Raw genomic sequence first — 14,529 nt, 5'->3', positions numbered from 1 at the left:
AAAAAGATGAACCTCATTAAACACTTAAATTATTTTCTTTTTACTTTCTGACATTATCTTTCACATTTAAAAGGAAAAGTACTAGAATCTAATAAGAATCTTAACTGAAAATAAAATGTAATCACTTAAAATGAGCTTTGCTCTGGACTGTACAATTTAGATTCTTATAAAAACAAATAATATTTATATAATGTCATAGTTAATAAAAATAGAAATATTCAATGAATTTTTAAAATAAAAGGCACTTTTAAATCGTAACAAATATGACAAAATGTTAACATTTGTTAAATCTGGATAATAAGTTTTGAGTACCTATTGTTGTCTGTTATTAAGATACCTTAAAATGAAGAGGTATCTGACAAAGTCCATAGTAATAATAAACATAATAAAATAATAAAAAGAACCAAAAACAATGTATTATTATGAAACTTTTCTTATAGAAACAACGTTATTACTCCAATATTATAATTTGATCCTTGCTCATTGCTTTAATTTTAGAAAATGTAACATTTACACTAAAAACACTTTACTCTAATGGTAGTTACCTATAAACTAGACAACTCATTTACCAAATTTTGAAATTTTTACCTGGTAAAGCTTGGCATTCTTGTTGTCGCTGATCCCACTGACAATTCAAATTCAGTGAACAGCTTTTACAGCTAGTAAGTTTGTTACAAATCTGTTCATTTCTCACATGACATTTGGTGTAGTTTCTGACAGACTAGAAAATCAAAAGATAAAGCATGTTGATTTTCATCATTGCACAAGTGGTGATTCTTAAACATCAGTGTATTTTAAGTCTCCTGGTGAACTTTATAAATACATTTTTCCAACTCTAAATCCAATTCAACTGAATCAGAATTCTCTTACTTATGTCATTAATTTATTACATTAAATTTGGCACTAATTTATCTTTATACATAGTGCACTGCAAGCTAACATAGTAAGTAAGCAAACTTCAACTTACTTATTATTATTGAGTACATGCTTGCAATAGATAAATGATCTCAGACAATCACAGGCTGCCAGCTGATCAGACCATGTCCATATAAGGCAATTATATCATCACACCACTCCCAAGTAAGGCAAGCATCCATGTAACCAATTGAGCTATTTCTGTATATTACTATCATTGTCCTGCTATAAATACCAACTGATTTGGGGAGGAGCTCTCCAAACCTCTATTGGTTCAGAGTTCTGCCCAATTCATGAATTGTTCTTTGTTCAAACTAGGCTAAATTTCATTTATTTAATTTTTTTCTCTTAGCAAGTTTAACTATTGTTCTAGTAATTAGAATGAGTTCTTATTGAAAAAAAAAACTTCCACTTCTCAGAAGATAATATACAAACAATAAACAAGTATATGAAAAAAATATTCATCATTGCTAGCAATTAGAGAAATGCAAATCAAAACTCTTTAAGATTTCGGGCTGGGGTGTGGCTCAGAGAAGAACACTAGCCTACTATGCATGAGGCACTAGGTTCAATCTTCAGCACCACATAAAAATAAAATAAAGATATTGTGTCTTCCTATAACTAAAATATTAAAAAAAAACTCTTAAGATTCATCTCACTGCAGTCAGAATGGCAGCTACCATGAATACAAACAAAATTAAGTGTTGGCTAGGATGTGGAGAAAAGGGAACACTCAGATCTGCTGGTGGGACTACAAAGTGGTGCAGCCAATATGGAAAGCAGTATGGAGATTCCTTGGAAAACTGGGAATGGAACCACCATTTGACTCAGCTATCCCTCTCCTCAGTCTGTATCCAAAGGACTTAAAAACAGCATACTACAGGGATACAGCCACATCAAAAAACAGCAGCACAATTCATAATAGTTCAACTGTGGAACCAATCTAGATGCCCTTCAATATATGAATGGATAAAAAAGTGGCATATATACACAATGGAATATTACTCATCAATAAAAGACAAAAATCATGGCATTTTCAGGTAAATGGATAGAGTTGGAGAAGATAATGCTAAGTGAAGTTAGCCAATCCCCCCCCCAAAAAATGCCGAATATTTTCTCTAATATAAGGAGGGTGATTCATAGTGGCATAGGGAAGGGGAGCATGGGAGGAATAGACGAACTCTAGATAGGGCAGAGGGGTGGGAGGGAAAGGGAGAGGGCATGGGGTTAGAAATGATGGTGGAATGTGATAGACATTATTATCCAAAGTACATGTATGAAGACACAAATTGGTGTGAATATACTTTGTATACAACCAGAGATATGAAAAATTGTGCTCTATGTGTAATAAAAATTGTAATGCATTCTGCTGACATATAAATTCTAAAATTAATTTAAAACTTGTGCAAATTGCACAATTTGAAATTGAATCTATGTAATGAAAATTTTTTTAAAAGAGTTTGAAAACAGCTTACAATTAAATAAAATCAATGTATAAAGTCATTTCCCTCAATGAAAACATGATACAATTCTAGTCTTAATAAAATATGCAAACCCTTGGAAATGAAGCACAACATGATAAGTAGTAAAAAAATAAAAGAGAGAGAGATATTTATTTTTTTAAAAGGTTTTATTTATTTATTTATTTTTTTAAATATTTATTTTTCAGTTCTTGGCAGACACAACATCTTTGTTTGTATGTGGTGCTGAGGATGGAACCCGGGCCGCACGCATGCCAGGCGAGCGCACTACCGCTTGAGCCACATCCCCAGCCCCGAGAGAGATATTTATGAAAATCCAATACAATCTGAAAAAAATACTTTCACAATAACTCAAAATAATTTTACTTCCACAATCCTAAATAAAAATTAATGTGTCTCTTGCATGTACCTGTCATATTTCCTTCATAGAGGTTAAAAGAAGCTTCTAAATTTTTTTAATACTACTACATAATATAATCATTTCAACTAATTCTGGTTGAAGTTAAAGATTAAAGGTCAAGAAAGAAATAAAAGGCCATATAGGAACTTTGATTGTAGTTCCTTATTAAAAACCTAGGTTCAACTACCTCACATGACTTCATTATCTATGACAAAGTCTACCTCCTGGAAAATCAGCTATTAAAAATTTTTACTCAATTCTTCCTGTGATTCCATTTATGAGGAAAAAAATACAAAACAATTAATTCTGCACCTTAAGCCTTACAACAATCTTTCCTGGGTATTTGATGCAAATGTTTTCCTTAGACCTTCTCACATAGAAGAGTTAAATATCTTCAAAAAATAGGCTAAAATTAAAATTAAGGAACAACTATCCTACATATAAAATTATTAAAAACAATTTTTATCCTTTTAGATATTTTAAATTTCACTCACTAAATATTTATTCACAAAGTATCATACTCTCCTTTATAAAATACACTACAGTCACTTCCATTTCATAGGTATTAATTTCTTTAGAGCACATTACAATTACTGTAATAGATAAAAAAGTACCCACATATAATGTTCATCTTTACTTTCTATAAAACATTTCATTTTATACATATTTATAAATTTCAAGTTACTTTGTGACTTTTTCAATCACCACATTTTCATTATGAACATATAAACTTTTTTCTGGATATTTTTGTGATTAATAGATTTTGTTGACATTATTTTACATGATCATTAAAAGTATAGTTTCAAACATTTGCCAGCTAACTGAAAAGAAATAAATCAAGTTTAATTGTTAAATAAAGTAATTTATAAAAATGACAGGAGTGTGGCTAAACATGTTGGAATAATAACAGCTTAATGTTGGTCTTCAAAATAATGACAGTAACATCAGAATCCCCATCCAATAATTCTACTGCTCTTCATTAAGAACAATAGAGTCATTTACTGATACTGAACAAGTACAACAGATGAAACTGCATTTCTCTCACAGGAACAATGTACCAATAACAGAAGAAGTCTGACTGTTATTCTGAAACATGGCTACATTTTTGATGTAATGAACCAGATGTGCATTAGTAAACTGACTATGGAGAGTAATCATTACGCTCCTAATCTTCTCCTTATATTAAGATGTAAATTTCAAATGTAAATCCAAGAGAAACATACAGATTAGCTGATGTATTAGAAAACAAATTATGCAACTTGTAGAAAATATGGCTAAATAATGAAATAGAATATCGATACACATAATTTTGTCTAAAATTCTATAGACCTTTTGTATCCAATAGCACTTGGTTTAGCCTAATCACCAGACATTTTGATAAAACTGGCTAAAAGATACATTACATTAAATTCTAAATTATAAGTGCATACTATCTCCTCATGTACACTGTCATCCAATGCATTCCTTGTTACCACATTATTAAAAATAAAATATAAAGCAAAAGTACACATTATAAATAAGTATTTGATAGCAATTTCACATAATGTGATTTTTGAGACGTGTATTTTCACCTATGCGTATTCATCTTACACATACAAATGTCTGCATGCATTGAATGTATACCCCAAAATTCATATGTTGAAGCCTAACCCCTAAAGTGATGGTATCACTTGTGATGTGTGATTTTGGTCAGAAGGGCGAAGTACTCAAACTAGAATTGGTAACATTATACAAAGCTGAAGGAACAGTAGCTTCCCTTCTGCCATTGGGAGAAAGCATTAAGAACACAGTAATCAGGTCCTTCTATGAACCAGAAATCAGGTCCTCACCAGATCTGAATCTGTCAGTGCATAGCTTAACTTCCTAGCCTACATAGAGAGCCGTGAGAAATAAATTTTTATTATTTAACAGTTATGCAATTATCCAGAAAGGTTAAAATAAAATCTTCTTGCAATTTTTAATCAATAATGTTTTCTATTTTAATTACATGATAATTAATTTTAAGTGTAAATTTGACCAGGATACAGATAAAATATTTTGCTAAATATTATTTCTGGGTATGTCTATGAGGATGAGTCCAAATGAGATAACCATTTGAATCTATAGACTTCAGAAAAGAAAATGCCTTCCCAAAGATGGATAATCATTCAGTACACCAAGGGCCTGAATACAACAAAAAGGTTAAGAAAAGAATTTTCTGTTCCCTACTACTGAGCTCAGGCACAGTCTTTTCCTGTCCTTGGCCAGAACTTACACCACTAGAGCTACTGATTCACAGGCCTCCATTCTTTTTGAGAGGGTACCAGGGATTGAACTCAGGGGCACTCAACTACTGAGCCACATCCCCAACCCTATTTTGTATTTAATTTAGAGACAGGGTCTCACTGAGTTGCTTAGCGCCCCGCTGGTGCTGAGGCTGGCTCTGATCTCAGGGTTCTTCTGCCTCAGCTTCCCAAGCCAATGGGATTATAGGTTTGTGCCATGCCCAGCTTCACAAGGCTCCATTCTTGTACCGGAATTTACACCACCAAATTCTTGGGCTTTCGATCTGCAGATGGCAGGCAGATCATGGGACATTTTATAATTTTCATAATTGGCTCATGTGAGCTAATTCCTTATTATAAATATTATGTACATAGTATGTATCTTACTGGCTCTGTTTCTCTGAAGAACCCAAGTACAAGTCCTTTATTCCTATGTCTTATTTTACCTAGCACCTATTTCCATTAAAATAAATTCCAATTAAATGAATATTATTGAAAATATAAAACTATAATTTAAATTTTCAATGCATAGTTATGTCATATTTATGTTAAAACTCAAACAGAACTGAAGCATACTTGTTATTAGAGCAATTTATAAAACTAGAAAGTATATACCAACAAAATATGTATGAAAGAAAAGGGGTTCAAACTAATTAGTCAATAACTGCTAATTTTTCTCCTTTTTAAGTTTGAATACTATTTTAGAATAAAATCTAAATATTTTGAAATATTATGGTTATTGAGGAAACCTTTTAGATGATATAACCATAAGTTTTACTTATTTTCAAATCCTTTTTTTAGTTATCAATTTTTTTATTTATTCTAACTTGTTATATATGGTGGCAGTATGCATTTCAATTCATAATATACATATAGAGCCCAATTTTTTATATCTCTGGTTATACACAATATAGAGTCACACCATTCATGACTTCATACATGTACTTAGAGTAATGATGTCCATCTCATTCCACCACCTTCCTACCCACATGTCCCCTTCGTTCCCCTCCCTCCCCTTTACCCTGTCTAAAGTTTGTCTATTCCTCCCATGCTCCCCCCAATCTCTATTATAAATCGGCATCCTTATATCAAAGAAAACTTTGGTTTTTGGGGATTGGCTTACTTCACTTAGCATTATATTCTCCAACTCCATCCATTTACTTACAAATCCTCTTCTTTTTTTTTTTAATCTTTTATTTCTATTATCTTGAAAAATATGTGGACCATTTGTTGACTAGTAAAAATTTAGAAATAGTAACACACTAAATACTGTACTTAGTTGGAAATCTATGTATACATTATTTCTTTTTACTTAACCTATAGACTAATTAAAAAAGCCTTTTAATCCACTAAATACTACTTTTTTAAAATTTCCCTTTCATTTTTTGATATATTCTTTTAAAATATGATACTTTGATTCTATCCACTTAAAATCTGAATTTTTGCTGCTCCTAATTCATTTTCATCTACTATAAGTATTAATATTGGAATTTTTTTCAGTAGTCCTTCATTTAAAAAAGAGGTGCAACACTATTGACATTTTGAGCCAGATAATTTTTTTCTGTGGAAGGGGTATTCCATGCATTGTAGAAGGGTTAACAGCATCGCTGACCCCTGCAGGCTAGATGCCTGTAGCAGCTCTATAGTTCTGATGACCACAAAGTTCTCCACACATGGCTAAATGTCCCCCATGGGACAAATTGCTTCAAGTTCAGAGCCAATAATCTAAAGACAGAGGAGAAACTACTATCAACATCTCTGGTTATATTTCAACAAAAAGTATATGAACAAAATGTTAGCCTGACATCACTTTTGATGCAGGAATCCCATGGAAATGATTTCAACCACCTATTTCTATCAGTAAAGAAGATAACATTTAAAGTTAATCATTTTTTAATTTTTAAAAATTTTTCAGTCTTATCCACAAACATAAAAGAAAATTACTATATCCAAAACAGAATCTAGACTGAAAAATCTGAGCAAAAACTCCAGTCTGACTTTATAATGTACCAATAAGTGAATGATTCCCTACATATTTAATGTCTTAATGTGTAAAGTTCTATTTTTGTACTGTACTACCAAATGGTGGGTGAGTGAGTGAGTGATATAATGCAGCAATGTTAAGTACATCACTGTTCACCCATAATACTAACCACACTGCAGTTACTATTGGCTGAAATACATTTCTTGTCATCACACCATTGGCACCCATTCGTATTGGCAGTACAGCTGGCACAATCCGCATATCTGTAACATCTGTCATCAGAAGCAGCTGTAATACAAATGGGAGATAAAAAACATTGGGACAAAAAAAGAAAATTGCCACACTTCTTAATTTATACATTTATAATATCTATTTAAGGATCACTGAGACATTTTTAACCAAAAAAAAAAAAAAAACCTACGCTGGCAAAAACAGTTCTCTAAGATGAAGTTAACCTGGTAGCTTATTTGTGTTTACAAGATTTTAAATACCTACTTTCTGCATCTTAACAATTCAATCTATCAGAATCCCCCAGACATTTAAATTTATACATTTTGGAAGATAAATAACTTAATAAATTATTTTTTACTGTCCTTTAAACAAATATATTCAGAGAAATTTAAGTTAATATATAGATTAGCAAAACTTAAAAAATATGTTTGTTGTTGTAGCCTCAAAAATGTATAGAAGCCTTCACCAATTTAAAGCAAACTTAACAATTTTTATCCAAATTATAAGCAAATAGACATAAATAAAATAATGCTAACTGATAATTTTTATAAGCCTGATTTACTCACTCAACATTTTATAAAAAACATAAAATTAGAACACTGATCATCAAATTCTAAAAAAAAAAAATTTAACTTTAAGATATGGCATGGCAATAATTTAGGAAGAAGAAAAATATCAAATGCAAAATAAATCATTTTGTATTATTTCTTTGAAGTATGTAATATTTCTTAAAATGATATTACAAAATAATTCATGCATATGGATGGTGTTACATATAAGATAGATATAATACATAGATTTCAAAAATATAGTTAAAAGTAGCTAACAAAGATATTAAATTATTAATTTCTATTGAGTCACATATTATAATTCAGAGGATAATAAGTTTTTCATTTCTGAAGCTTCTAGGGTAATTCATATTAAAAAAAATGAATTTCTATTTCCAGTCAGGCAGAGTCGTTTCAATACCAGAAAGAAGGAAAACAAAAAATAAAAGCTTACCTGTCTTAGGAGGGCACTTTGCTCTAAGAATATTATTAGTATTTCCAGATTCCCAAGATTCGCAGTGATTTTTATTCCAAATACATTTTATCCCTGGACCAGCATTTCTACAAAGTTCTTCATCTCTGAAAGCCTTGCAATTTGGAGGCTTATATACAAGGATATCATTAAGGAGTACACTAGAAAATCCCCCAAATATATACATGGACCTATTAAAAACAAAACAAGAATCTTAAACAAACATATTAAAAGTCTCTAATTAGATTTTTAAATAAATTTGACTGAAAATTGTATATTATTTTTAAATACTATGTACCTTAAAATCATATTTCTAAAGTGTAATATGATGTGAAAACACCAAAATAACTAATATGAGATTTCTTTATGACGTGCCAGATACAATCCAAAATGTTCTAAATCATAAAGGATTAAGGAAACATTGTTTTCAAAACATAATGTGAGAAAACTGAAGGACCAAGAATTATGACATTCCTTTTATCAGAAAAATAACTACTGCTTTAATAAAGCAGAAAATAATTTTTAAGAAATAGTTAATAGCTATATATTAATGATAAGATGCATTTTAGAACTGCAACCTGAAATAATTTTTAATTAATCATTCAAATACACACAGTATTAAGACGTTACATACAGAATTATTCTTGTAGTTATTTACTTTTAAAATAAAAATATCAAGAGTAAAATATCAAAAAGATTTTCTAAATTTTAATTTTGAAAGAGAAACCTAGACAATGTTAAATTAATACTAACCACTACCAAAGAACTTTGATATGCCCCCCAACAGAATAATTTTTTATTTCTCAAAATATTGTTAACATAGTAAATGTAAAAGGTCAGAAAGATGTGTTGAGAATATCTTTTATTATTAAAAAAATAAAAATCAAACACAATTTTCAACAGAAAAGGCCTGAGGTTTTATATTTCACCTGAATTCCATTTATTACTCTTTTGAGAGTCAATTGATAATATACACCACTTCACTGTGGTTAACAAGCCATTATGTGGCAATAGGGAAGAATTTTTACATAATTAGGATAATAATAAAAATGTCATTCTGAATTACACATTTTAAGCTAATGAATAAACTGCATATTGTTTACTGTTACCTAAGTCCACACTACAGAATTTTTCTTATTGAAATATTTAAAAACCATATTAACTTAAAGGAGAAAGGTATTTAATGACCCTCCAGCTCAGTTTCCTGAGGGATATAAGGATAGTCAAGTCTGGAGAAGTTAAGAGACTTGTCCAAACAATCATGTATTTAGTCCAGGACAAAACTAAATGAGAATCTAATTCTCACTTTCTTTGCTCTCATTGGTAGAAACAGGGGTTAGCCTCTCCATCACTTCAGTTAGATCCTTTTAAAGGAAGAGTCATTCTTTATCTGATCTCTGGAAAAAGTAAAAAAAAAAAAAAAAATCAGATGACTTTAAAAGATACTCAAAGTTTTATCTCAGCATCTTTGCTTGATCACTCTCCTACCCCTCAAATATATTTAAACAAAAAATAATGAAGCATATGGTTAATAAACCAAAATGTATTCCACAATAGAATACGGGTGCATAAAATCCAGTGCCATTAAATAACAATGGATGATTTTCACAGAGAATACGAGAATGAGTGAATGCATCAAGCATTCACATCCTTGACCCTCTAAAAGTTCAGAATGTTCTTCTTTTACCCATTAATGACTACTGCAGAGTGTCCAAATCTGTTGACATCTCTATGAAGATTTGGTTTCGGTAATGTTTTCCATTCATCACAAGCTAGAAAAAAACAAAACAGGTAAACAAAAAATGAAATAAAAGAATAAATTAAGATGAATAATGTAAAAAAAATCACTGGCCAAATTAAAGATATAATAGTTAAAATCAGGAAACCAACAAAATAGTAATTCTCCATGACCTATAATTTAGAATCATAAGCCAACTTTCATTATTCCTTAAATAGAAACAGCTCTTATATAAAATCCTCACAATAATTTTAAGTATATGAGAATAAAGGAAATGAATGAAATTGTAATTTACATTGGAAGATAATTTCAATGACATATCTTTATATGTATATCAAAGTTCATATAGTAAAACTCACAAATATCAATATAAAGCTTGGAAAGTTAAATACTACAGCAAATATTACATATATGTATACAAGACAAATAGTATATATAATATTCACTGAAAGAATGCCTAAAAAGAGAACCATCAGAATAAAATATCAAAATCTTTACTAATGTGATATTTCAAAAGAATTGTTTTTACTTTAGATAGAAGAAAATAATTTTTTTTCAAACACCTAGATAGAAAATGAAAAAAATAATTCATCATCTATATAAAAAACTATAGACACTTCTCAAATAAAAAAATACAAATAGCAAACAAATATATGAAAAACTGTTCAACGTTTCTAGCAATTAGGGAAAAGCAAATCAGAACTACATTGAGAGTTCGTCTTATTCCAGTCAAAATGTCAATTATCAAGAATACAAATAATATGTGTTGGCAAGGATGTGGGGGAAAAGGTACACTGATATATTGTTGGTAGGACTGCAAATTCAGGCAACAACTGTAGAAAGCAGTATGGAGATTCCTCAAAAAACTAGGAATGAAACCACCACATGACTCAGCGATGCCACAAGTCAGTATATAACCTAAAGACCTAAAATCAGAACATTGCAATACTAAAGACATATCCATAAATATTTAGCATGATATCAAATCAGAGACTCTGCACCTGATAGAAGAAAAAGTTGGCTCCAATCTACATATTGTTTGGTCGGGCTCCAAATTCCTTAATAGGACGCCCATAGCACAAGAGTTAATAACTAGAATCAACAAATGGGACTTACTCAAACTAAAGAGTTTTTTCTCAGTAAGAGAAACAATAAGAGAGGTAAATAGGGAGCCTACATCCTGAAAACAAATTTTTACTCTTCACACTTCAGATAGAGCCCTAATATCCAGAGTATACAAAGAACTCAAAAAATTAAATAATAAGAAAACAAATAACACAATCAACAAATGGGCCAAAGACCTGAACAGACACTTCTCAGAGGAGGACATACAATCAATCAACAAGTACATGAAAAAATGCTCACCATCTCTAGCAATCAGAGAAATGCAAATCAAAATCACCCTAAGATACCATCTCACTCCAGTAAGACTGACAGCCATTAGGAAGTCAAACAACAACAAGTGCTGGCGAGAATGTGGGGAAAAGGTACTCTTGTACATTGCTGGTGGGACTGCAAATTGGTGCGCCCAATATGGAAAGCAGTATGGAGATTCCTGGGAAAGCTGGGAATGGAACCACCATTTGACCCAGCTATTGCCCTTCTCGGACTATTCCCTAAAGACCTTAAAAGAGCGTACTACAGGGATACTGCCACATGGATGTTCATAGCAGCACAATTCACAATAGCTAGACTGTGGAACCAACCCAGATGCCCTTCAATAGATGAATGGATTTTTTTAAAAAAAGTGGCATTTATACACAATGGAGTATTATGCAGCACTAAAAAATGACAAAATCATGGAATTTGCAGGGAAATGGATGGCATTAGAGCAGATTATGCTAAGTGAAGCTAGCCAATCCCTAAAAAACAAATGCCAAATGTCTTCTTTGATATGATGAGAGCAACTAAGAACAGAGCAGGGAGGAAGAGCAGGAGGAAAAGACAAACATTAAACAGAGACATGAGGTGGGAGGGAAAGGGAGAGAAAAGGGAAATTGCATGGAAATGGAAGGAGACCCTCATTGTTATACAAAATTACATATAAGAGGTTGTGAGGGGAATGGGGAAAAAAACAAGGAGAGAAATGAATTGTAGTAGATGGGGTTGAGAGAGAAGATGGGAGGGGAGAAGGGGGGATAATAGAGGATAGGAAAGGTAGCAGAATACAACAGTCACTAATATGGCATCATGTAAAAATGTGGATGTGTAACCGATGTGATACTGCAATCTGTAATTGGGGTAAAAATGGGAGTTCGTAACCCACTTGAATCTAATGTATGAAATATGATATGTCAAGAGCTTTGTAATGTTTTGAACAACCAATAAATAAATAAAAAAATAAAAAATGTAAAACAAACAAAAAAAATATTTATAGCAGAATAATTCACAACAGCCAAGCTATGGAATCAACCTAGGTGCCCTTCAACAAATGAATGAAAAAGAAAATATGGTGCATATAGATACAACTGAGTATTAGTTGTAAAGAAGATTGAAACTCTGTAATTTGCTGGTCAATGGATGAAACTATCATGCCAAGTGAAATAAGCCAGACCCAAAAAGTCAAAGGTCAATTTTTTTTTCTGATATTCAAAAGATAGTGCAAAATGGGGTGGGGGGAGATAAAGAAGAAAAGGGAAGGGGGATTCCATCGAAATAGAAGAAAGATTCGTAGACTAGATGAAGGGCATTGAAATGGAGGGAGGAGAGACAGGATAAGGGAATAGTGGAATGAAACTGACCTAACTCTCCTATGTACATATATGAATATAATGCAGTGAATCTCGCCATCATGTACATCTATAAGACACTAATTTAAAAAACAAATTAAAATTAAATTGCAGAAAGATCAGTAGAGTACTAGAAAGGCACGGGGGAGAGAGGAGAGGATGGAAAAAGGAAGTACTCAGGACTGAATTAGAGAAAATTATATTCCATTCTTTCATAATCGAGTCAAAGTGAATCCTAATGCTATGTGTAACTTAAAAAATAAAAAGGAAAAATTATAGAAAACTATGATTGAAAACAATATACATATTATTTCAGTGTAACCTTAAAATTGATATTTATTAGCATAGATTTTGAGATTTCAAATAATTCAGCATTCAATGTGTAGGGACATTTTCAGGACAATGTTTCAGATTTCATCTTCTTAGGTAAGTCATATCTAAAGCCAGTATTTAGTAGAAGTACATATGTTTAGCAAGTTTTACAGAAACTTTTTTTAGAAAGTTTAGAAGACCTTATGGAACAACAAAATAATCTAAAATATAGTTAATTGTAAAAGTCAAAGTCATAATGTAGTAATTGCTTTCCTACTTAAATAATCATGTCTCTAAACACATATAATAAATTGGTTTTAAGTATTCTTATTAATGAATATAAAAGAAATTATAAAAACCCAAATCATAGTTTAGAAAAAGAAGCTGGAGAACTGAAACAATAAAATACATCTTTAGTTGTATTTCCCAAAGTGTATTTCAAAGTACACATATCTCCCAAATGGAGGATTCCTTAGTTTGTATAATTTCTCTCTTATCACAAATTGTATTTGCCTATTATTCTCAAAAGAGAGAATATAAGACAATGGAATATTACTCAGCCATAAGAAGAATGAATTTACGGCATTTGCCTATAAATGGATGGAACTGGAAACTATCATGCTAAGTGAAATAACCTAATCCCCAAAAACCAAAGGCCAAATATTCTCTCTGACAATGTGGATACTAACAATAAAGAGGGGAGAGACTGAGTTCATTGGATTAGACAAAGGAAGGAAGGGAAGGAAGAGAGGATAAGAATAGGAAAGACAGTAGAACGAAACAGATATAACTTTCCTATGTTCATATATGAATACACCACCGATGTAACTCCACATCATGTATAACCACAAGAACAAGAAGTTACACTCCATGTATATATGTCAAACTACATTCTCCTGTCATGTATATCTAAAAAAAAAATTTTCAAAAAACAAAGAGTACAAGTGTACAGAAACCTAACTGAACTTTGTTTAATCCAGTGTTTTCTCAACACTTTACCCATAGAAGCACCATTCACATAATATCTATGAATTTCCTTAACAGTCCATGTTCTATTTTAAGTAATACTATAATAAATGCCTGTGCACAAAAATAGTCTGCCAATTTTACATTAGATTAACTTTAAAAATGTACATTATATATGTGTTGCACCATAAAAATTTCAAAGTGTTTTCATCCACATTACTTAAAATGATCTTTATAAGAATCCAATGAAGTTGACTTTAGACCCTGTCTAAAACTTTTTAAAAAGGGCTAAGGATGTGTCTCAGTGGTCAACTATCACCAGGTTCAATCTCTGGAACCAAAAACAGAAAGAAAAAAAAATTGCATAAGCTCAATTTGAGTACTTTTGTTTTTCCATATACTTAGGTTTATGAATGTTTGAAATTATAGAAGTAAATGACAAAATTCTGAAAAATTATTTCCTTTTCCAAAAGGAGTTGAGGATGGATA

General features: G+C 31.1%; 1 protein-coding gene across 1 annotated transcript in view; it reads right to left on the bottom strand.

Moving 5' to 3' along the window:
- Atrnl1 (attractin like 1) overlaps window positions 1–14,529 on the bottom strand; it is a 746,572-nt gene that overhangs the window by 570,018 nt on the left and 162,025 nt on the right. Inside the window, exons 11-14 of the mRNA XM_076834523.1 lie at window positions 9,983–10,067; window positions 8,278–8,486; window positions 7,214–7,332; window positions 589–721 (exon numbers count right to left, since the gene is read on the bottom strand). Of these exons, the coding sequence (XP_076690638.1) occupies window positions 589–721; window positions 7,214–7,332; window positions 8,278–8,486; window positions 9,983–10,067 (546 nt within the window). The remainder of the gene's footprint in view (window positions 1–588; window positions 722–7,213; window positions 7,333–8,277; window positions 8,487–9,982; window positions 10,068–14,529) is intronic.

The sequence above is a fragment of the Callospermophilus lateralis genome, chromosome 15, assembly GCF_048772815.1.
Source record: "Callospermophilus lateralis isolate mCalLat2 chromosome 15, mCalLat2.hap1, whole genome shotgun sequence".
Lineage (NCBI taxonomy): Eukaryota > Metazoa > Chordata > Mammalia > Rodentia > Sciuridae > Callospermophilus > Callospermophilus lateralis.
Note: the sequence above shows the minus strand (reverse complement) of the source record. Positions and strands in the feature narration are given on the sequence as shown.